The 24,466-nt window shown below is 32.5% G+C and overlaps 2 protein-coding genes and 1 pseudogene across 4 annotated transcripts; 1 reads left to right on the top strand and 2 right to left on the bottom strand.

Annotated features, from left to right (window-relative positions):
• Nucleotides 1–4,727: 4,727 nt before the first annotated feature.
• On the top strand, nucleotides 4,728–10,479 carry LOC120207955 (protein BTR1-like). Of its 3 annotated transcripts, none has more exons than XM_039207335.1 (9): nucleotides 4,728–4,827; nucleotides 4,984–5,089; nucleotides 6,287–6,525; nucleotides 6,616–6,722; nucleotides 7,884–8,077; nucleotides 9,205–9,266; nucleotides 9,852–9,947; nucleotides 10,030–10,091; nucleotides 10,173–10,479. In XM_039207335.1, exons 2-9 carry the CDS (start codon nucleotides 5,005–5,007, stop codon nucleotides 10,267–10,269), a joined length of 942 nt encoding a protein of 313 aa, XP_039063266.1. In that variant the 5' UTR covers nucleotides 4,728–4,827; nucleotides 4,984–5,004; the 3' UTR covers nucleotides 10,270–10,479. The 3 variants fall into 3 exon arrangements, with proteins under 3 accessions (XP_039063266.1, XP_039063267.1, XP_039063265.1); XM_039207336.1 differs by having other exon boundaries at nucleotides 4,742–4,795; nucleotides 4,988–5,089; XM_039207334.1 differs by having other exon boundaries at nucleotides 4,742–4,831; nucleotides 4,988–5,089.
• A 1,191-nt stretch (nucleotides 10,480–11,670) lies between these two features.
• LOC120207944 lies at nucleotides 11,671–14,750 on the bottom strand (annotated as a pseudogene).
• A 7,886-nt stretch (nucleotides 14,751–22,636) lies between these two features.
• On the bottom strand, nucleotides 22,637–23,517 carry LOC120207920. Its single transcript, XM_039207318.1, has 2 exons — nucleotides 23,437–23,517; nucleotides 22,637–23,335 (listed from the first exon to the last, which is right to left on the bottom strand). The coding sequence occupies exons 1-2, from the start codon at nucleotides 23,485–23,487 to the stop codon at nucleotides 22,637–22,639; spliced, it is 750 nt and encodes a 249-aa protein (XP_039063249.1). The 5' UTR covers nucleotides 23,488–23,517.
• Nucleotides 23,518–24,466: the final 949 nt, after the last annotated feature.

Genomic DNA, 24,466 nt, shown 5'->3' with positions numbered 1-24,466 from the left:
TCCAGGTAGCTTTCCATATATACGAACCCCACGGAAACAGATTCCATGCATTTAGGTCCTCTACCAATAATATTAGCTCCTGAGGAATAGGTTGTCTGGCCTCTCTGCCTAAAAAGCTGGCATACAAAAGTAGTAGAAGGCATACTCGGAAAACATCGACGTCATTCATCCGAGTAAAACCATCTTTCTTATTAAACAATTTATTCATGTCGTCGACGTGTAAGTTCGGCTTCTCTATTGACTCATCAGGAAAAACCCTGGATAACCATGATGGGCGGGTGATATGACGAGTGTACCGGCCTACATCATCGTGTCCGAATCGTAGACCAGTGATTAAGCAGAACTCCTTCCGCCCAAAACAAGTATACGCCGGTGGAAAATGAAACCATATCTCTTCCTCACCACGTTGTATACTGTCGGGTAGATCGCTAGTCATGGTCTGAAGCCACAAATGGGTCAAACTAGCATCTCCACCCGGATGCTGTACTCTCAGCCATGGCCCGAAGCAGGTTTCTTCAAACAATTTTCTTTGTGCAGGTGAAAGCTTCGAAGCAATTGTAGTGGCTAGGCTAACTTTATTCCTTAATGTCAATGAAGCCGAAAAAATTTTCTACAAAAAAACAATAAACATACCAAGTTAGATATACCAAAAATTACACTGTCAAGATATACCAAAACAAAACAATAAACATAAATAGTAGTTTATTCTTGAAACTAAATTTGCAACACTGTTTTTGTCTTTTGGTTGAAATGAAAATCGCAACGAGATAATGAGAATCGCAACGCGGAAATGACTATCGCAACGAGAGAATCGCAACGCGAAATGACTATCGCGACCAGACAATCGCAACGCGAAATGAAAATCGCAACCGCGAAATAAAAATCGCAATGCGATTTTTGTTTCGCGTTGCGTTTTTTATTTCGCGTTGCGATTATCTCGTTGCGATAGTTATTTCCGCGTTGCGATTTTCATTCTCGAAACTATTCTTCTTCTGTATTACTTCAACCAAAAGACAAAGCAAAGACAAATACTAACTTCACAGGCTAAACAGTTTAGCAGTATTGGCAACAATCGAATGAATTTAATAAGAAATCTAAGTGAAATGGTTAATCTATTATTGAAATTACCAGTAAATTTATCATCAATCTCAATATGAAAAACCTAAAATAATGCAAAAATTTCAAAATAAAAATAAAAAAAAACTAACCCTCGGAGGTTGATTTTCCATTTCTGAATGATTGTGAGGGAATTTTGACTGTGAATGGTTGTGAGGGATTTCGCCGGCGATGGGGACGTAAATCTTCGGAGATGGGGACGGATTTCGCCGTAGAGAGTGAGAGATGGAGATGGGACTGAGTGTTGTGTTTTTGGGTTTGAGGTTATGAGTTGCGATTACTGTGGACGGTTCAGTTTCCGATTTATTAAGAAAAAATTCGTGTTTGGAATTTGAAAAAAAAATACGCGTTAATACGAATGGCGCTATGTAAATCGCGTTGCGAAAGTCAGAATCGCATTGCGAAAGTCAGTATCTCGTTGCGATTTTGTATTATCGCATTGCGATAGTAAGTATCGTATTGCGATAGTCAGTATCGCATTGCGATTTTCCCAATTCGCGTTGCGATTTACTTATTCGCATTGCGAATTGGGAAAATCGCAACGACATTGTATACCATCGCAACGCGATTTCCAACTATCGCAACGCGAAATGCAACGCGAATTTGCGATAATGGAGATCGCGTTGCGAATTAGCAATCGCATTGCGATTTTATTGGTCATTTTGGCAAATCCGGAAAAAGTTGGTTAAAATCGTATATTATATGGGATTTTTGGTCACTGAGGTTATTTTCTCTAATAAAAATTTTGTTCAGTCCGGTAGTTAGATGGTTTTCAACCCATTGAAATTTTAGGTTCGACCCACAATTAAATCTTTGTTTGTGTTTAATTATAAAATAAGTGTTTAATTTATATCGTTTTTTTTAAATAAGTGTCCAAACTTTTTGAATTATCCAGGTGTCTAACGTTACAAATGTTACCACTTTAAGTATCCAGACCGTAATTGTTGTTAAATTTCTTCGTTAAGTGACACGTGTCACGTTATGATAATTTTAAAAATTACATTTAGAAAGACAAAAATATTATTATATTTATAAGAAAAAAACTTCTCCTAGATTACAAAAAAGTTTCAAATACTTAAAAATCATAAATCCCTAACTTTAACATGCTGACATTGTCTTTGCCAGCCACCGCCACCGACGTAGTTCTTACCATCTTTCTAGTCATAAGTCACCATAATTGTCGTCGATTGGTCGTCGGGATCGCGTGAGGTCACGATTTACAATGTCAGGTTCATCATGATACACACGTCGGTTGGCCGTCGATTGATAGCGATTTCATAGGGTTGTCAATCGTCAGGTGGAGGTGAGATTAGGTGGAGGTTCTTTGACGGCAAAAGGCGACGGTTGGCATGCGTTTAGGGGTTGAAATTAGGGTTTTTAAAGTTGTGGGGTTTAAAAAAGTATTTCAAAATTTTTGTTTTTAAAATATAATTTTAATTTTTTATTTTTAAATAAAATTTTTAAAACTACCAGAACATGACATGTGTCCTTTAACGCTAGAATTTAACGACCATTACGGTCGATGCACCTATTTAGGAAAAACGATATAATTTGGACACTTATTTTATAATTAAGACTATAATAAAACATCTTGCTTAATCTAATAGTTGGATATTAGAAATCTTTTTCAAAGGTCTTTATGTTCAATCCACCATAAGTCCTTACTTTGTTTTTTCTTAATTTTTCACCAATAAGATATTGATAGTGATACATATCCTAATTTAGCTGTTTATGAACTTGGATCGAAATGAACGTTTTTCTTAATCATAGTAACTTTAATAAAAAATTATTTTGTTTCAATGACCAAAATGAAATTACCTTAAAAGTTTACCGACCATCATTGCATTTTACTCAAACTTTCCAAGTCTATTTCGACAGACGCATCGTTATATTTTAATATTTTATAAAAAAAATAGCTTCAAACAAACGTCGATCAAAATAAATTTATATGCAAATTGATCGTTGCAAATTGTAAATTGACTTAAGGCAACAAAGAGAAATCTATTTCTTATTAAAAATTATATGTATTCGTGTATATTTTAACCTTTAAAAGTATATAGTAAATCACAGGGCACGTATAAGATTTGGCAAAGGACAAAGGGCGTAATATTAGGTTAAGAAAAGCACAAAGGGCGTAATATTAGGTTATCACTCAAAACATAGTATATAATAACTATTGAATCGTGTGTAGAATAACATTAAGTTTGTATTATTTATCTTTACCATATTTTTAAACAATTACTACATTATAATCATCTTAACTTAATCGTAAAAAATATATAATATTTTATTCCGTTAACGGGTATACTCATTTCCGTCACGGAAGATGATATGGAACCCTATGTCGTTAAAGGGTCAAATTTTAACTTAACTTTTGTTGTTAGAACATAATAAAAAATTTTGTTTAGTCCGGTAGTTAGATGGTTTTCAACCCATTGAAATTTTAGGTTTGACCCACAATTAATCTTTGTTTGTGCTTAATTATAAAATAAGTGTATAAATTATATCGTTTTTTTTAAATAAGTGTTTAAACTTTTTGAATCATCCAGGTGTCTAACGTTATAAATGTTATCATTTAAAATGCCCTGACCGTAACTGTCGTTAAATTTCTTCGTTAAGTGACATGTGTAAAAAAAGTCTCAAATACCTAAAAATCCTAAATCCCTAACTCTAACCCGCTAACGTCGTCTTTGTCATCTTCCTAGTCATAAACCCTAAATACCTAAAAATATTTAAAACAATTATTACTTTATAACCATCTTAGCTTAATCGTAAAAAATAATAATATTAAATTTATACTAAAAATCTTAATTGATACTTGTTTTTAACTTATTTCTTAAGTAAGTGATTGAATAATATATTTTTATCATTTAATTTGTTGGATTAATATCTATTTATATGATATATTTCTTAAAATTTTACATATTTTTCAATCAATTGATTAATTGAATTTAATAATTCAAATTTAAAATTTAAAATATGACGATAATTATTTTTTTTATAAAAATCTTTTTATTCGTTATTGTTAATCTTAATAATATATTTTCATTCATTCAATAATTTTAAAGAATGTATAAAATTTAAAAGTTTTATAATATGTTAACATATCCTAATGTATATATATCCACTTACATTTAGTATAAATTTTTTTATCTTTATATATTTTTAGGATCATTGGATAAATGAAAATAGATGACTAAAATTATTTCTATTTTTAAGTGAATATATTCTCATTTTTTACAATTATTCTCAATCGTTTATTTTAACTCATCAAACGATCTTAACAATATAAAACTAAAAAAAATCATAATGTTAATGGATCATGTATCTCTCTCTCTATATATATTTACACATATAAAGATTATATTTAGTGTAAATTTTTTAGTTTTTCATCATTTTAGAATTGTTGGGTGACTGAAAATAGATAAATGAGATTGTCTACTTGTAGAGGGACTAAAATAGAAACAATTCAAAAGTTAAGTGATTAATTAAATTTAAATGACCAAAATAGGAGTAAGATAATAGTTGAATGATGAATGTTGTATTTTACCCTTAAAAGAAAACTCTCAAACGAGCCATTAGCATTGAACCTAAACCAGCGACCGATGTATATAGATAACGAGAATATCAGAGAAACCTTAAGCTGGACCGAAGAACACGAAAGCTGCGAACTCAAAGAAAAAAAGCTAGATTAGATAGCAAATTCTGAAAAGAAGTATAAATCCTTTTGTTTTTGTTTAAAATTACCTTAATTTAGATGAAGATTTTGATTAATTTGCTTAACCTTTGCTTTCTCTTGTCCTACTTATTTATGTAGTTTGGTGTCCTTGTTTTATTGTTATTGTTTTTATTTTATTGATTTTTGGTTTAGAAGAGGAGAAGAGAGAAATGGAGTCGACGGAGTCGTCTTACATGTCATCACCAGAGGCGGCGAGGAATAGATCTCCGCCTCCGCCTAAATCGCCGACATCTGGTAAGCTTTTGATCTGATCTTCCTTTTATCTTCGTTTAGGCTATTCAGTTTGTGTGTTTTCTGTTTTTCGAGTAATGGCGGAAAAGTTTGTTATGTATTTTTTTTTTCTTTTCCTAATCTAAAGATTAGATTTGATTAGAATTTGAAACTCTAACCCTAGCATTGTGCGCTGGGGAGAAATGCTAATTTTATTGTGAGGAAAGAATGTGTTCTCAGTATGGTTAAATGCTGCCCAAAGTAACAGAGTAGAAGGGTGAGAAATCCTGGAGTTCCGCTGACAGTATCTTTTATCTGCGTTTATTTGTACAGTAACTGTGAAAGTTGAACCGACTATGTATGAGTTCAACAATGTTGGGAGGTGTGATGAGCTGCAAGTAAGGGTTGTTTTGGTCACGGTGCTGGTGCTCATCTTTAAAGATTAGACGTGAAACCAAAGAAAATAAATTGAAGTCATTGATGGAAAGGCATATGTATAAAATGTTTTTGTTTCTTATATATTTGAAGATATCATCGAAGTAATTGATTCGACTTCCTAGATGCTATATTTAACAAACTAGTCCTTCAAAATTTTCAATACTAAAATGTAGAACATCTAGTGTATATCCTGTTATCTACAGCTTGCATTCTTATCTTTCGTATACCTGTAGTTTTCTCCGACTCATATTCTCTAGGTTTAAGATCTGTCCTTTTACAGCTACCAGCCTACAGTCTACTTCAGGATCATCCCTTGGTTTTTAAATGTTAAGTGACAGATGATAGGGATTTAAGTTACTTTGGAGATGTTAATAGGAGATGTTTTAGGAGATGTTTTACCGATCTGTGTTGCTTGCTATTAACTATTCAAATGTATATCAAAAATTCAAAATGTTGATAAGGCTTGTGTGAACATTGAAAATATAAGTTTTATATTACCATAAGATCAGATTTTCCACTTTTTCCATGTGTGAGATGACATTATTACCATCAGAAATCAAGGTGGCATGTCTTAATAAGCAGTACTTGTTGAGATCAGGCTACCACAGATTCTGTTTTTAATTCATTTACTTCACACAGTTGATCTTTTTATCCTCTTATTTGTTTTTTGCACTGAAAGAGAGGAGATTGTTTCAGTTGATAAAAATTTCATGCGTGGTTCCAAAGTTCCTCATTGACTACAAGTATGTTAGTGATGTTTTTTTAACATATTTCTTTTGGCAGATAATGCAGAGAAGCCTACGTATATCAGGTTTCTTGTATCGAATGCTTCCGCTGGTTCTGTAATTGGAAAGGGTGGCTCAACGATTACTGAATTTCAGTCCAAATCAGGAGCTCGAATTCAGTTGTCACGCAGTCATGAAATTTTTCCAGGAACATCAGACAGGATCATTATGGTCTCTGGAGCAATTGATGATATACTCAAAGCCATGGAACTTATCCTTGCAAAATTATTGAATGAGGTGATCTTTCTTTTGAGGACTTTCTAAGTTTTAACTCTTTAAATTTTCTGACCTTTTTTTATAGTAATGAAGTTTGTTTTTTCTGGTTAGCTTAATATCAAAGATAATGATGATGCTGAACCTAGAACAAAAGTGAGGCTAATAGTTTCCAATAGCTCTTGTGGCAGCATAATTGGGAAAGGAGGGGCTACCATTAAGTAAGAATTCTACTTGGACACTCTGATTATTGTACATATTTTTGTTTCTTTGTTTCGGCAATTAACCTGGATATGATGTTTTTGCAGGCTTGAAATCTAAGGAATTTTTAATATAGTTTTTAGTATGCTCATAGAATTGTAGCATACTAACCCGGCTTGTTTTTATAAAGAATATGTGTTCATTCTTCCATAATGCTATATTTATTTGGGAATAAACTTCATAAAAATTTTAAACTACACTTAATCTATAGTATGTTCAAATAGGCATGACTGGTGTTTGCTTACTTTGGAATTGAATCATGTTTGAGAATGTCTACAATGAAGGTTATACATGGCCAACTAAGTTAGGGATGATTAGACAACTTCTAGCATTGAAAAGGAGAAATTTCGGTGATAGGAACAAATTTAGTAAAGATTACAATCGCTATAATTTTGATGCAGCTTAGTAAGTTGCTTCTAGAATTGCATATTCATAACATGCAGCTTAAGGTTTTTGAGAATATTGGTTTCTTATTAGAAGGTCTAGCTAGCCATCAATATCTAAACTGCATGATATTTTGCTATATTTTGCTTTCTTTTTACAATGGAAGTACCTTGAGCTTTATTTATGATTGTATATCAATTAGGATCATGGAAAAGAACCAAACTAATGTTATCATTGTACCTTGGTGCTCGGGTACTGTGTGGGCTGAGGACATTTTCTTCAAGATGGACCAGTCTCTTAAATGTAACTATCACATGCAAGGAAAATTAGTGCTAACCTGTGCTTTTCTACATTTATCCACTACTTCCACCTAAGTGAGCATGATTTGACTCGGAAGTTTTTCTGATTTATAAAGTATGACTGCTGTTCAAGTGAATTATAGCTGCTACTTGTGGCTTAAGTCCCACATGAAGTTATAATTGGTTGTTTAAAGCTCGTGTATCCTTAACATGCTCCCCTCATAAGAAAATTATTGCTGTGAACATAATCTTTTCTGAATGCATTTGATGAAACGAGAAACGAAACATATACTAAAAGTAATTGTTTAAAGTAGGCTCATGTTATATGTCTGTGGTCCATGGTCTGTTGTTAGTTACCGTTGAAGCATTATTTGTGCCTTTTAATTGAGTATTTCTGCCTTAGACATATCCTAATTGTTATTTATCCCTTTTTGGTAGGTCATTTATTGATGGCTCCCAAGCTGGCATTAAGATATCTCCACAGGATAATAACTTTTATGGCTTGAATGATAGGCTAGTAACAGTGACTGGCACAATAGATGAGCAGTTGCGGGCAATTGATTTGATTCTTTCAAAGCTTTGTGAAGACCCTCATTATTCACAGGCTATGCATACCCCATTTTCATATCCAGGTGTGTTCTTGTTTTATTTTGCTATTGTGTCTATGGTTGCATCTGTCTCTGCTTTATAAACACTATATTTCCATTTTATCTCCCACCTCTTTCACGGTGATATCATAATTCTGATATGCAAAGAGTTACTTATTTACCATTTAATATTTGACAAAGAGAACTTTTTATCTGTAACGTGACTTTAAACAGTTAAAACTAGATGTATTTCCGTTCATCCATATTATCCTTTTTACAATTTTCCATCTAGTACTAAGCCCAAGCCTGACAGTAGTCATCCTTCTCATTAGAACTTTCTGGATGTGCTGTGAATTTAAACATTAAACTTAGCTGCCAGCATGATCTTCAAATTTCTTTTTGTGATATAGAACACACTGCCTTTGTAACAATCGTTTTTTCAGTATTTCACCTTCCGCTGAGACCGCGTCTGACACAAGTCTTCCATCCCATTTTCTGATATTTTAATGCTCTTTTTGCCTTCACATTGTATAAAATACATACATAAATAAACAACAACTCTCGAGGGCTGAATGCTTAGACAACTGTTACATTGTTTTCCGTTGGACCTGGGCCTTTCAGAATGATCACAGAAACCTTAAAGCAAAGGGGCATAACAAACACAAAAATTGGAAGTGTTGCACCTATGTAATTTATTCTAATTGCAAATTTCAACTGACGGTGTTCAAATGATTAAAAATAATAAGTCTTCAAAAAATTTCTATAAAAAAAAAGTCTTCAAAAAATGTGGCCGAAAAATCATGATGCCTCTTTCAACTTCGTACATGAGAATAAGATATTATGGAAGTTCCTTTATGTGTTTAAACTCCAGAGGTTCAGCTCTTTGAAAGTTTTAGCTTTTTTTAAGGATGTTTTAACAAATTTCAGTTTTCAAATAATCTGATTCTTAATGGTCATTTTTCTTTTTTAATTTATGGTGTGAGTTTTCCGTGATGTACAATTGTGATTTACCTAGGTATTATGACCCTTGTAGAGTTCTTACTATATCTATTACTAGCAAGATTTCTTTAATTTGGTCCTGGTAAGCTTTTTTTAACTTGAAATTTTTGCTATTTTCTTCTCTGGTTTTCATGGTATACCACATGCATACGTGTTTCCTTCTGTTGCAACAGTGACTTACAATTCAATGAGCTATGCACCAAATGGGGCTGGAGTGAAGTTTCCGAATCACAAGGTTCATCTCTTTCTGTGTGCTTTCTCTGTTCTGCCTGGTGACCGATGCTATTTTACTTCGTTCTGTTCTGTGCTAGGGAAAGTATATTAATTTGTTATTTTTTGTTTTGGCATTTTCACGGAGGATGATAACATGCTCCTTCCATTTGTTTTTTTTTTTTGCAGACTCGTACAATAGTTAATTTGTTAACTCATTTCTGCCAAATTTTATTATACTTCTAGAACTGTTTTATTGTAGTATATGTTACTCGGACTTTGGTATGAGTGTTGGATACGAGTATGTGTCCAACACTGGATTGTTTAATTTTTTCTAATATTTTCCATGTTTTTTGTAGGGGGGGTGTCATATCCCCATACCTTATTTATTTCCGTATATGTCAGACATGGGTGCTTTAAGCTAAATGAAGAATAGGAGCAATATAGTTGTATTTCTAGTGTCATTTCAAATTTTAATGTCTCACTAAACCCTTATTATTTATTTTGTAAGTGATGTGACTGATATTCTGAAATCAACAACTCATACTATATGCGTACATTGTCGTTAATCGGTCTTTGCTTGACGGAATTATTTTACATGTCTATACAGGAGGATCATAGCAACTCCATCACAATTGGTGTTTCCGATGAGCATATTGGACTGGTTCTAGGTCGTAGTGGAAGGAATATCATGGAAATTAGTCAGGTTTATAAATGAGAAATATATACACATTTGGTTCCATAATATTTTCGCTTGTGTTATGAATTTGAGCACTTTGTCATTGCAGGTAAGCGGCGCCAGGATAAAAATATCGGATAGAGGCGATTTCATGTCCGGAACAACCGACAGGTACGAGAATCCCGATTTGATCAATCTGCCATTAAGCATCGAGTTCATAGGTAATGTTTTCCCCTTTACCTCGTGCAACAGGAAAGTCACAATCATGGGATCAGAAAGAGCAATTCGTCAAGCTGAGTCAATGATAAAGCAGAAGGTGGCAAACGCCACTGAGAGGGTGATGGATTAGTCTTCCGGTTATCAAAAGATTCGAAACCATTATTGTCGAGTTTTCCGACTTGCTCACATAGTTTGACTGAAAACGTATTTGCATTCATTGGCATGCAATGAGTTGTTGACAGAGATGTAAGAGCAGGAAGGGGAATTTTTTTTTATCGAGCGGAGCTCTTATTTAGGTATTTTTCGAAACATGCAAACTAATTTTCTTGATTGAAAAAATAAAAACAGAAAAAGAAAAATTATGTTAGAATAGGCTATCAATTGCAACAGCTAGCAATTGTTTACTTTTATTGAATAGCTGAATTATAACTTTAAGATGATACCTATTTTTATATTCAATTTAGGCAGCATTTTTATATATTAACGGTGGAATACTCATTATGATCTAAATCTATATTAATTATGTATTCAACTTATTCGGATTCAATTCGCTTTACTGAACCTATATTGATTGGATGTTCCTTTAGAGAATGCAAAATTTTGTAAAAAAAATAATTGATTTTCTGGGTAAATCTAATGTAAATAAGAATGTTTTAAAAATTGGACCGGTGAAAATTTGATTAAATATAGATTTTTGATTTATTCTGTTTGATCGGTTCAATTACCAATTAAAAAATAATTAGCAAATTTTAAGATAAATTAAAATTCTCATTATTAAATTTTACTATCTTTTTTATTTTGTTCGTTGAACTTAATATATTGTATTTTTTTTATCCCTCAGTCGTTAAATTTGTAACTTGTCCAAAAATTTTAAATCTCAACCGGTTGAACCTTGATCCCATTTCTTGTCTTTCGACGGTCTGCAAATTTGTTTATTTAACTTGGTTAGATTGTTTATTTTCAATTCAATCTATCAGTTGTAACTACTAGAATGAATACCAAGTAGATTTAATTTTTAAAGTAATTATAATAATTAAACTCAAAGATTACAAAAAATTATATAGATATTCGATCAAGGGAATCCATACATTGAACGAACAGAGTAGCCTGATTGAGAGTGCAGGGAACAACTTCTTGTTACGGAGGGCAGTAAGAGACAGCCAACTAATCATTAAAGGTTAAAACACCAAAATCAACGTAATTTTAATATTTATTTTTTGATTATTCAAGTTCCTAAAATTTACACTTGATTTAAACTTAATATTAAAACTAATTATTCAAATCTTTAAAATTTAGACTAATTAAATGAACTTCTAAAACTTAAACTCCATTAAAACTTAAAATTGAACTATTAATTCAAATTGATTTAAATGAATTTTAACTTGAATAAATTTATATTTATATAAGATTTTTTAAAGACTCCAAAATAATTGGACAAAATTGAAATCACTTGCGTCCAACAAATACCTGTACCGGAATACAGCTTGTGAGAGCATCTTACACTCATATAAGACGGTAAGAATGAGAGGATGAAGCAACCAGCAATATTTGCATTATAGCTTATAATCCCAGAGTATAGTTAATGTACCTTGCAACTTTATATGGTGAACAAGGACTGCAATGAGATGATTAATGTATATGTCACGGTTTCGGATTCCGCAATCATCATAAAAAGAAAATAGATGACGAAACATCACTTGGTCTACCATCCTAGTCAACCTACAGTGGTAACCGGTATATTACCCGACATTCTTAATCAAATGACGCGGTGAGTGAATCATAGCCAATACCTTGAGCGAATGCAGCTCCCCATCTTTAAACTCGCAGAAATAATTAGGACCCAAATTAGCATCAAGAAGACCCGACCTCTTGTCTTGCCAGAAAGTAGGCCAGCCAGTGGCAGAAAACTGGAGGAGTTGATATCACCTTGCGGCAAGTTGAAAGAAAGAACAACGTTGACACTCCCATTTTTGTTATACGTCCAGTCCAATCGGTTGCCAGAAGAAGCCATGTCTGTTACTCTTATCATGCCAGCCGTAACACGTACAGAACTGGAAGCTTGTGAGGCTGCATTTAGCTTGTGCATTGCGTCTTTTGAAGGAAACTCAGAGGCAAATGCAGGAGGAGCAGGAAAGCTACCCAACATTTGACTAGCTTTTTTAATAAATGGATACTTGGTACCTATACCACAAATAAGGCACCAAAAGTGAGCTCAAACAAATACAAACGTTCCGTAAACAATGGCATTAAGAGCTAGGTGGTTCCAAACATCTTACCGAGTTCAACTTGTGTGGTCTCCAACTCTTGCCTTTTAGAGGATGCTTCACTATTCCTGTGTTCTTCAACATGTTTACTTGAATTAAGCACATGTTCAGTTCCTTCATTTGTATGCTGTTATCAATAAATAATTTAATTAGAAACAGCATAAATTTTCTGCGTCTACTACAACAAGAAAACAAAGACAGGAGAGAACTATATACCGTTTCAATAAGAGGTTCTTCGCCAGAAACAGGAATCTCACTTCCCATAATTTGATTATAATCAAAGGCTAACAACTGATCATCAGCATCATCGAATGAAAGATATTCACCAATGTCAAAAAGATCAGAGTCTGGGTCAATGGGGTTTGAAAGATCATTACTTTCCAGGGGATGTTCATCAATGGTTGGAAGATAATCACTAGCATCCTGGTACTGGTCTTCAATTACATAGTCCGTGGAAAGTATGTTTTCAATTGGTTCAAGCACATATTCATCCTCGACTGGTTTTACATATGTAACTGTCGCATTAGGCTCTTCTTTAAACTCAATCGAGTGTTCAGCACAGTTGCTTGATTCACCATAATAGAAATTGGAAGGGAGCAATGCATTCTCAGACATATTGTCTGATGGCTTTTGATTGTCTTCACTAAACTCCCTTGAATGATCCATATGGTTGCTTGATTCCTCCCATGGTAGACACCAATGTCAAGATTCTGTCAACAAAGCAACAATAATTACGATCATTCATCTAGCTGTGAACCAACTCATTCATAGCATGAGCGTCTTACCCTATATTCACTAAAGCTATAGTGTCTCAAAGATTTCATAAGAACAAGTCAGGTGAGCAAGTTTTTCTTTTCAACACGAAAAAAGAAGCCTGGACAATCAAATAGCTTGCCTAGGAACATTTACTAACTTATCTTTATATCGTTCAGTATCCTATAAACTTTCACTAGTTACAGTCATTTCAATTATATTGCAAAGCATCATCCAAAAGAGTTTATTCAAATTTTAAAACATAACAACATAAAATATAGCAAAAACCAAGTTTCCGAGCACAAGACAAGCCAAAAACATAACACACCTGATCAATATCATTTACTTCAACAAACGCCTCATCATTGGCAGCCACTTCATAGACTGCTGCATCATGTTGACCAGGCACAATAACTGCCTCATCATCCTCCCATTCTTCTTCGATAAAGGGTGCCCCATACTGCTCCCCATTCTTTGGCCCAGACCCGCTCTTCTGAAACACCCTACACAAAACAAAAGCATCCTTCCAGCCCCAACAGCCCAGTGTTAAATACCAAACAAACATCAAATCTCAAATCGCCAAAACACTACAACAAAGATTATAATCTTTACCTGCTGAATATCTTTCGCCAATGCCTCATCGGTAAGGCGATATTCATGCATTACCCAGTTAGTCCGTTCACCGCGTGGGGCACGACCGTTATGGTAAACATGTGTTTTCTTCATGCCAACCACTCTTTCCCTAAAGCGAATTGCACGGTCCTTTCCAGTTGTCTTCCAGTAGCCTCTCTCAGTTGCCCTATTGGTCTTCGACCCATTTCCATGTTTCTTGTCCAGTGCACTGAAAAAGTACCACTCCAAATCCCTGCTCTTCAGCTTTGACTTATCTATTGAGAAGAAAATATTGATTTAACTCAACAAACTTGCTCAAAAATCTAGTTTTATATAAAGGAAAAACTAAAATATGCAACAGATAAAGGCGGATATATATACATACATACATATATATATAAACCAATTTCAAGAATTATAGAAAAATACCTTAAGAATGCGTACAACGTAAAGTTTAACCCGAAATTAGGAAGTTAAATGTATAATTAAGCAATTAAAAATTCCCAATTTTAAAACCTAAAACAAAATGCAAAGAAGCATTTCGCTGTAAAAAAAAAAAGAAAAAGAAAAAAAAAGAGTATCTTCAACAATCAAACCTCAAGCGAAATTTTGAATTTCCCCTAAAACCCATGAATCAAAATACAGTTAACCGAAAACAAAAACCCTAATTTCAGAAGTTAAAATTCCGATCAAGAAAAAAAAACTTAACAGAATATTCAATAACCAACAAAGGAGAATCAAACCGAAAGGGAAAAAAGGAAATTACCAGGGAGATCCCAAGGTTCGTATCTGTAAATATCGATAACAGAGATCAAATCAGAAGAAGGCTTCTTCAAGATTTTCCTTTTTAGGTAGTAACGAACGAGTTCCTCGTCGGTGGGGTGAAACCGGAACCCAGGAGCTAGCGAGGATGCTTTGTCACGACCCATCTACTCAGAATGAATAGAATAAACAAAGTTCAGGGCTTTTAAGGAATTGGGAAGCTTTTCAAAGTTCAGATATTTCAAAGAAAATAATTTTGAAATATGAAAGTTTTACCGAGTGCCTAATGACTGCCGTGCACAGCGGAAAAGTTTTAATAAACTCGGTTACAAGTTTGGGTGCTGAATTAATTATTTAAAGTTATTAAAATAATTTTATTTAAATAATAATTTATATTACTATGGGTTTGTTTAAATATATAATTTAAATAAGATACTTACAAATTATTTGTTTTAAAATGAGTGTTAATTCTTTTATATATTTTAATTTCAAGTAGTTACGTTTGTGATTAGACATGTTATTAATGACTAAAAAATATTTGTAATAAATATTATCTTGTAATCACAATAAATATTAAAATATATTTTTAATATAATATACATATTTGGTATTATTTACATATGATTACATGTTTGATAAATTAGTGTGACTTTAAAATATTCGATATTTGGATAACTATTTTGATATATTGATACCAAAATTTCTAAGCAATAACTTATTTTTATATTCAATTACATAATTCGGTGAGAACTAATTTTTTGGTGTAGTAATATAAAATCTGATATTTGATCACAAATGTTGGTTTATATGGACAAAATTTTCATACTAATTTATTAATTTTTAATTTATTATATTTAAAGGGTGTATATATCACCAATAAATTAAAAAAATTAAATATATAATATTTTATAATTACCTTATATTATTAAAAAAATTATTAAAATATCATACTAAAAATTTTGTTTCATATAAAGAGTAAACTATTTTTTTTTTGTCACCCAACTTTGTTTATGTTTCTTTTTTGGTAAGAAAAATGATAAGTGGGGTAGGTTTAAAGGATATTGACGTAATCACATCCGTCAACTTTCTGAGATGGCTAAGAAAGGTATGAAATTACTATTTCATCCCTTTGTTCATTTTCTTTTTCGTATTTATTTTATTTAACGTGAACTCCGAGAACTTTAATTTGTCTTTCTACGTCACCAGGGAATGATAAAGTTACTCAAAGTAGCATATCAGGTGCTGTTGACATGAAAGCACGTGGAACGGAAGGTTCTAGATTTTTACTTTTTAAACATATACACGATAATTGATATGTGGTTTAATTGTAAATTTCATTCTTCTATTATATGAAAATTGAGAAAGTAAATTTTGTTTTAATAAAACAATCTATTTATTTTATTTTTATTTTTTTTACTTTACAATTAATGAAAAATTAAAATTGTTAGTAATTTATTGCATATGAATTTTTAAATAATTATTTTTATTAATTATTGATATATAAATCGTTTAAAGTACTAATTTTAAGTGAAATGATTAAACCTTTTGAAGTCATAACTAACCTATATGGGTGTTATTAGGTAACATAATTGCATCTGTCAAAATTGTGGACATTAGGGCCACTACTTGTAATTAATAACGGGTGATTTTTTTTATTAATATAATATAAATACAAGGCATTATCTGTTTAAAGATAATTCTTAATCTGTTAAAATTAAATGTTTACACCTTTAACATATGTAGTGCTCAAACTCGAATCCTTAAAGAATAACACTGATTCATTTAATATGAATACCACTTGTTTATGTCCTTGCAAGTGTGTTTTTCTAGTTTTATTCTTCTAGATCAAAATCGTAATGGAATTGGCAAATATTCAACCTTGCCCATGTTAGCTTTAGTAGGGTTTATCACTTGGATTAGGGTTTTGGTTTTAGCTTGTAATTTCATTTTTCCTACTTGCATCAAGCTTATTAGTGAAGTGTAGATGTCAAGAGGAGGGCTGTTTTGAGGCTTATTGTACTTCTGATCCTCTAAAGATTAATGACTTGATAATCTGCCCCGGAGTGGGAGAACTCAATGCTTCTTGTGTTCTTTGTTACTTATTAGGACACTGTTGCTATTAATTATGGTTCATTCTTTTAAGCCTGTTGAACAGTTCTATCATTGTTTGTTTTTTTAGAATCCCTGCTGTTGGGTTCCCAGCTTTGGTTCCTGGGCATCACGTGCCTCTTCGCCCTGCCGACGCTGCCCAAGTCAGTTCCACCGGCAAACGAAGAAACACAAAGACACGAAAGAGTGGCTCCAAGAGGGGTAGAGAGTAACCCGGTCAGAACAACTTTCGTAAAGAGTAGGAGATGCAAGGCATCAAGGGAAAAGATGAAAGAAATTTATTGTTTTTCTGGGAATTTTAGTTCCATTTTAGGTTTTTAATGTAATGGCTGTGGGTCTTATTTTGTTATACTTGTAATGACGTTTGTGGGTTAATAATCAGCACTCTTCCATCTTTGTTTTTGGATTTAAAACTCTTTTAGTGTATATTTAATTTGTTTGGATAACTAGGAATGTACAAGTTCTTTTAATTAAGCTTTAAAAAATCAAAATAATACTTCTCTATTCATTTTCAATGGAAGATCTGGCCATCTAGGTACATTTTCAACGTTCATCAACCAAGGATTAAACAAGGACATCTGCAAAATTCATCGACAAGCCGAAGGCTAATGTCGTCCTAATTCAACAACCATACCAGAAAAGTACCTAGCCACCCCATGCTACATGTCTCGGTTGCTCCTCTTCAGATCTTCATTTTCATCGATAAGAGAATCGATTCTTGAATGTAGAATGCTGATCATAGTTCGAGCACTCATCAATTTGAGCAGAGTCAATCTTGCGGACCTCACTTTGCAGTTCATTGATAAGTTTCATGCAGTCAGGCGGCACAACAGAATCTAGACTACTCGTAATGTTTTTTTTGGTGGAAGAGAACAAGAATTCTCTTTCGGTTCTGTAGGTTCTATCAATGAAAATTCCAAGAGTGCAGAAACCGCCGTTTTTGTTGCGGATGATGGAGACATTGTGGCTGTTGTAGCTGAACAATGACCCTGAGTAATTCTAGTAGAATTTTCAGAAATATGTGCATGGTTTGGAACCGAATCAGCATGCCGCCTTCTCTTGTATCGGGATTGAGATAAAGGTGATTCTCAATTATGGTTGCATAGTGGCAGGCAATTATCTGATCTATCTATAGGTGACGAAGTACGCTCATCCGTTCTCTCATTAGGCAGCTCTCTCACAACTTCATCACTAGGTGGAGCATCCTCGTCCAGATATTGACTGTCCTGCCATCATAAAACAGAGTTCAGAAGCAGTTCTTCAATCAAGGTTTAAGAATAAGAGGCACATCACATTCAGGTAATATAACAGTAGCATCTGACATAAAGATGAAGCATTAAAAACCATAGAGATAACAACTAATCAAGGCTATATAAAGCTAGTTTTGCTTAGTCTTACAGCAACCAACATCCTCTTTTTGTCTATTGATATAGAGTTGAATTCATCCATTATACAACAAGGAAATGTGTGCGGTCTCCTCACCTGGATCAACTCTTAAATTTCTACCATTAATGTGGTTCGTGTATTCACACATCGCTGTTGGATTCATGCATTATACAAGGAAATGTGTGCAGTCTTTTCGTCCGGATCAACATCTTAACTCCTCCATTAATGTGGTTCATGTATTTACACGTCACTGCTCCCTAATAAATCTCTCTGTTTATTCAGCTTCATATCTCCTTTCTTCTTCTCCTACTGTATAAACTCTTGATGATCTTCACTAGCTGACTAGTTCTTATCCCAGCGGCCGAACCACGCACCTTGCACCTAATAGAAAAACCCCCGAAGCCCGAAGGGAGAGCTTTCCGTTTTGCGCTGTGCCTACCTCTCCAACCAACGCCTTGCAACTTAGGCTTGCTTTTTAAAAACTAAGCATTCAATTATTCCTAAGCTTGTCCATTTATTTAGAGGGACCTTTGACCATCATGACATCCACAATGTTAATATTTGTAGATATTCCGGGCCGGAATCAAATGTTTCCACTCAGGCCTAAGGTTCTTCATATTTTTTAGGATAAATTACACCTTTAGTATCTAAACTATTAATTTTTATCTATTTTAGTACCTTAACTTTTATTTTTTCAAAACTATGCCTAACATTTAGTTTTTATTTTATTTTAGTATCCCACCATTAAAAACTTAACGACATTGTATTTTTTATGGGTAAATTACATCATTTATAAGTCAACTATCTTATCACTCCTATTTTGGTATTAATGTTTAAAAATTTTCAATTTAACAACTCAACTTTCAAATTATTCATATATCATTCTAATTTATTTTATTAATAAGTTTTGTGGCATGACATATTTTATTTTATTAATATATAAAGTTAGAATGATTAACTTAGGAGTAATTTGAAAGTTAAGCAATTAAATTAAAAAAATTAAATTTTAGAAACCAAAATAAAAGTCAAAAGATAGTTGAGTGATGAATGATGCAATTTACGTATAAAAAAAGTTGGCAAAGGTGTCACGTGCAAATCACCCGTTTAAGTTTTTAACAGCGATGAACTAAAACAAAACAAAACAAAAACAAAATGTTAGGTATGGTTTTGAAAAATTGAAACTTTAGGTACTAAAACAAACCAAAATGGGTTTCCTCTCATTAGAGCACTTTTGTTTAACGTCGTTAGTTCGACGACCTGATTCAGACTACATGTTTCGCGAGAGATACTTACTACACTTTATACGTTTTTTCCATCAAAGAAATATCTTACGAGAAATTCTATGATCAAAGAATTTTTTTCTTCCTTTTATCCTTGTAGATTTTGTCATTCTCGAAGACTTTTCTTCGGATCTTTTCAGCTTTGGAAGTTTATCCGAAATTGATAAATTATTTACTTCACACAAAAATGTGTTCTTTAAATGTTTCGAAATCGATAATAATATAATTATCTCATATATATATATATATATATATAAAAGATATTATAATATTATATTAAATTTTACTGTTTTATTTTAAACTCAATCTTGTCTTTTAAAAAAATTAATTCAATCGAATCAAATTATAATTCTTGGAGCTTAGATTAGATCACCATCCCTTAAAGACAATCTAGATGTATGAAACTCTGGTAGACCATAGAAAACGTGTGGGTCCTCTAAACAAGTGAATCTTTAAGTTAACCAGCATGTGGCCTTATGATTATGACTAAACCAACCAAAATCATTAAAGATCTTTAATTATGTATTCAATTAATATTTTAATGATCAAATTATCATATCTCATGTCTTATTTATATAAGTAATGCAAGTCTAGTTTAAAGTAAATTAAAAATGTGAAATTATTTTCCCATTAATGATATAAAGATCGTCATTAAATTGATAATTTTATATAAATAACAAATATAATTCCATTAAAAATGATCTTAGAGCACAAAATGATCGTGACCCCTCCATGTGAAAGCAAACCATTATCTTAAAGGTTTTGATTTTAAATAAAAATGATTAATTTTTCAAAGTTGATTTTTAATTAGTAATGATAGTGAGATGTGATCAGTTCCCGGTTTTAGTGGCAGACATTCGCCATGGATGGTAGGAGAGTGCTTTATGGGCCGAGAAAAAGAAAATCTCAATTAAGATCTATCATCGCTTATTGGAACTGTGGTTGGACGCTCTTGTAGCCTGTTGGCCTGATGGTTCTTGGTTGTTTACTAACGATGGTCGGTGTATCGTTGTTGGTACTATTTGGGTTCTCTGTATCGATGATCTACTGTGTTGACCGATATTGTGGTCTCAGTTTTTTTGGCTCTCCTCTTTTTTCTTCCGTTTGCCTCACCGGGGCTTTTTATAGCCCCGGTGTTGGTTGTTTGGCTCCCGCAAATAACGGGATGTGGGTTGTTGCTTGTTTCGATCCTCCAGTTCATGGTACCGGCCGCCTCGGGATGGTTCAGTCCCGTTGGTGCGACCGGAATGTGCGCTGGGCGTTGACTGCTTGGCTCCATGCTTCTGGAACCTCCTATGCGACGTTGTGACAAGGTTGATGTTAGGGTTGTGAAAACCCTAAACATAACCGGGCTAGATCAGGCCCAATGTTGGACCCTGGATTTGGACAGATTTGACCTCGTTTGGATCCTAAAAACGAAAATAAAAAATGAAATTAATAATAATAAAACAGAGAAAAGGGGAAAAATAATAATAATATAAAAAATATTTTCCCAAAACTTATATAATATATACTTTTAAAAATATTTTAAAATTATATATTATATACTTTCTAAAAATGTTTTCAAAATTATATAGTTTTTTAAAAATGTTTTTTTAAAACTATATATTATATGTTTTCAAAATGATTTCAAAAACTATATAATATATTTATGTTTTCAAAATGTTTTTTAAAAACTATATATTTTTAAAATGTTTTAAAAACTATATAACATGTATTTTCAAAATATTTTAAAAACTATATATTATATTAATTTTCAAAATGTTTTTAAAAACTATATATATATATTTTCAAAATGTTTTGACAACCATATATTATATTAATTTTCAAAATGTCTTAAGAACTATATAAATATAAATGTTTTCAAACATGCTTTTCAAAATTATATATTATATATATATATTAAAAATGTTTTCAAACTATATACTGTATATATATATATATGTAGAAAAAATAAAAAAAAAATAGAACGAAAATGAGTGTCTACATATATATATATATATATATATATATATATAATATTATAATATTATATTAAATTTTACTGTTTTATTTTAAACTCAATCTTGTCTTTTTAAAAAATTAATTCAATCGAATCAAATTATAATTCTTGTAAAGACAATCTAGAAGTATGAAACTCTGGTAGACCATAGAAAACGTGTGGGTCCTCTAAACAAGTGAATCTTTAAGTTAACCAGCATGTGGCCTTATGATTATGACTAAACCAACCAAAATCATTAAAGATCTTTAATTTTGTATTCAATTAATATTTTAATGATCAAATTATCATATCTCATGTCTTATTTATATAAGTAATGCAAGTCTAGTTTAAAGTAAATTAAAAATGTGAAATTATTTTCCCATTAATGATATAAAGATCGTCATTAAATTGATAATTTTATATAAATAACAAATATAATTCCATTAAAAATGATCTTAGAGCAAAGAATGACCGTGACCCCTCCATGTGAAAGCAAACCATTATCTTAAAGGTTTTGATTTTAAATAAAAATGATTAATTTTTCAAAGTTGATTTTTAATTAGTAATGATAGTGAGATGTGATCAGTTCCCGGTTTTAGTGGCAGACATTCGCCATGGATGGTAGGAGAGTGCTTTATGGGCCGAGAAAAAGAAAATCTCAATTAAGATCTATCATCGCTTATTTGCTTTTATCTAATCATATTTTTCATCATGCAACTCCAATTTCTATTATTTTTTAGGATATTTGTCTTTGATATTAAATTTAATATATATAAAATATATATATTTTTACTTATTTTTAGATATTTAAATTCATTTTATATTTAGAGTTGCTATTTGAATCGTAAATTGTGTAAATTTATTTATATAATATGTTTCTTTTAATTATAAATCTTAAATTTGAAACTTATTTAGGATTATTATTTAAATTATATTTACCAATCAGAGGATGACACATATAATCATTTAATTGGTTTTGATTAAATTAAATAAAATAATTAAATATATTTATTTAATAAATAATTTTTTGTTGATGTAACAATGTTAACGTTGATATGCAAAGTTAAAGAAGAGAGACAGTGAATGCCATGAGAGCAAAAAGTTGAAATTTGATTAGTTAAAACTTGGGTACAACATAAATTTGTTTAAGGTTCCTGACTAATCTGTAAATTTTGAAACTTTGCTTGCGATTTCATTAATTTACAAAATTAGGAAACTCGGCCATAAAAAGTACATTTGAAGTCTCCATTAAACATTGGAGGTTAGGATTCGAACAAATCATTTTTTCCTGGTATAAGAATTGAAAAAGATCATCCTATTAAATCATGGTTTAGATAGGCGGTCGGGTGCTTATGTTTTAATTCTTGTTCCTCGTACCGGGTCCATCCATGTCCGGAAATTAATGGATGAAGTCGGCATCAACGACCTTCTGGTACTTGGTTTTAGGGGAAGAATCATCGTCTCCGTAGTTTTCTGGACCCTTCTTATTAAGCTTGTTGGAAGAGATGGCCACCGGCGGGATGTCAACGGAGGTGAGCTGTGGCGGAGGATGCTGCCATTGCGGAAGCGGTCCGGCCAAAGAAGGTTCTGCAGGAGCGGACCGGCATCTTTAACAGCCTGCAACAGCTTTCCTTTCGCCGGAAGTGGCCTGCTAGCTGCTAGTTTCAAGGCATGTTCGGGAAGCGGTGATGGTACAGTCACCGGAGCCGAAATTGAGTCAGAACCCGGAGTTGAAGCCATGGTTGGTTCGCCGGCGGAGAGAACAGCTTCAGCTGCGGGTTTTGATTCGTCTTCTTCACGGGAAACACCAAAAGGTGAAGCTGTTTCCGGCAGTCGGTGCTGTAATTGTTGGTGAAGTAGGAATTTCTCCATCGTCAGCTTCCGACATTGAGCTTGAGCTTCATCTCTCTGTTTCAATGTCCGAATCAGGACATCTTTGAGATGAACCAATTCAAACTCTCTCCTTGCAATCTCCTCTTTGGCTGACATTAGAGTTGTCTCTAGCTCCACCGTTGTAAACAGTAGGGTTTGCTTTAACTCTTCCATTCCCTGCAGAAAAAAAGGAGATTAGAAACTAAACCCTCGTACTGCAATTTGGAGTAGTGATTCAAAGAATGGCGAAGCTAAACAATATTAGAAAGATGGTTTACCTGGTGTTGGTGGAAATAAGACAAGGTGAGCGAAGTGCATTGATCAGCCATTGCAAAAACCCTAAAACCGGAGGGAAAATGGGTGGAGCCTTTCAACGGACCTTTTTTTATAGGAGTTGAAATCTCCTTTTTGCTCTTTACATGTGGCCTTTCCCTTTATTTGTTTATTTTATTTGAAATGCAATATTCCAAAAGATAATATTTATAACAATTCATGGCAATTATTATAGCCGCTAAATATAAAACAACCAATATACGATATATCCCATTTTCAAAAAATATATATATATACATCTACCCTACATGTGATTATGTGAGCCCATGCATATGTTCAACGTTCCCCACCTTAGAAATCTAATGTTTTTTACTAGAATCATAGATGGATCGGAGACATGTTGTTTGGTCACATCTTTAAAAATTTTAAATATAATTTACATATTTTTATTATAATCATAGGTTTTCTTTATATTTTTTATCTTATAATATAACTTCTTATATTTATATTCTTAATAAAAAAAATATTGTCTTACCTTGTTAAGATATTAGAAATTTGATGCTGAACATTGGAATAATTTAATTTTCTCTCCCTAAGATTTTTCAAAGGTGTCCATAGGGATGGGCATGGGACCCGAACCCGATGGATTCCGACCCGAGCTGATCGGGTCGGGTTTTTTTTTTTTTAAATAATCGAACTCGGGTCAGATTTAGTTTTTTTAAATGTGATGTTCGGGTTGGATCGGATTCGGGTTTATGGTTAAAATTACATGACCCGACCAATAAATATATATAATTTTATATTATATATTTAGGTATAATTACAATAATATTCCACTCTATTAAATCATTGTTTTTATTAAATAAAAATAATATTTTTATTATTATTTCAAGTTGGGTCGGATCATGTTCAAATTTATTTCAAAAAATCGAGTCAGGTTAGGATAAGGATATGCAATTTTCAGATTGGGTCAGTTTGGCAAAAACCCGACCTATACCCATCCTAACTGTCCACCAAAAAAATGATTAAAATAAA

Source organism: Hibiscus syriacus, unplaced genomic scaffold (assembly GCF_006381635.1).
Source record: "Hibiscus syriacus cultivar Baekdansim isolate YM2019G1 unplaced genomic scaffold, ASM638163v2 tig00015498_pilon, whole genome shotgun sequence".
Lineage (NCBI taxonomy): Eukaryota > Viridiplantae > Streptophyta > Magnoliopsida > Malvales > Malvaceae > Hibiscus > Hibiscus syriacus.
Note: the sequence above shows the minus strand (reverse complement) of the source record. Positions and strands in the feature narration are given on the sequence as shown.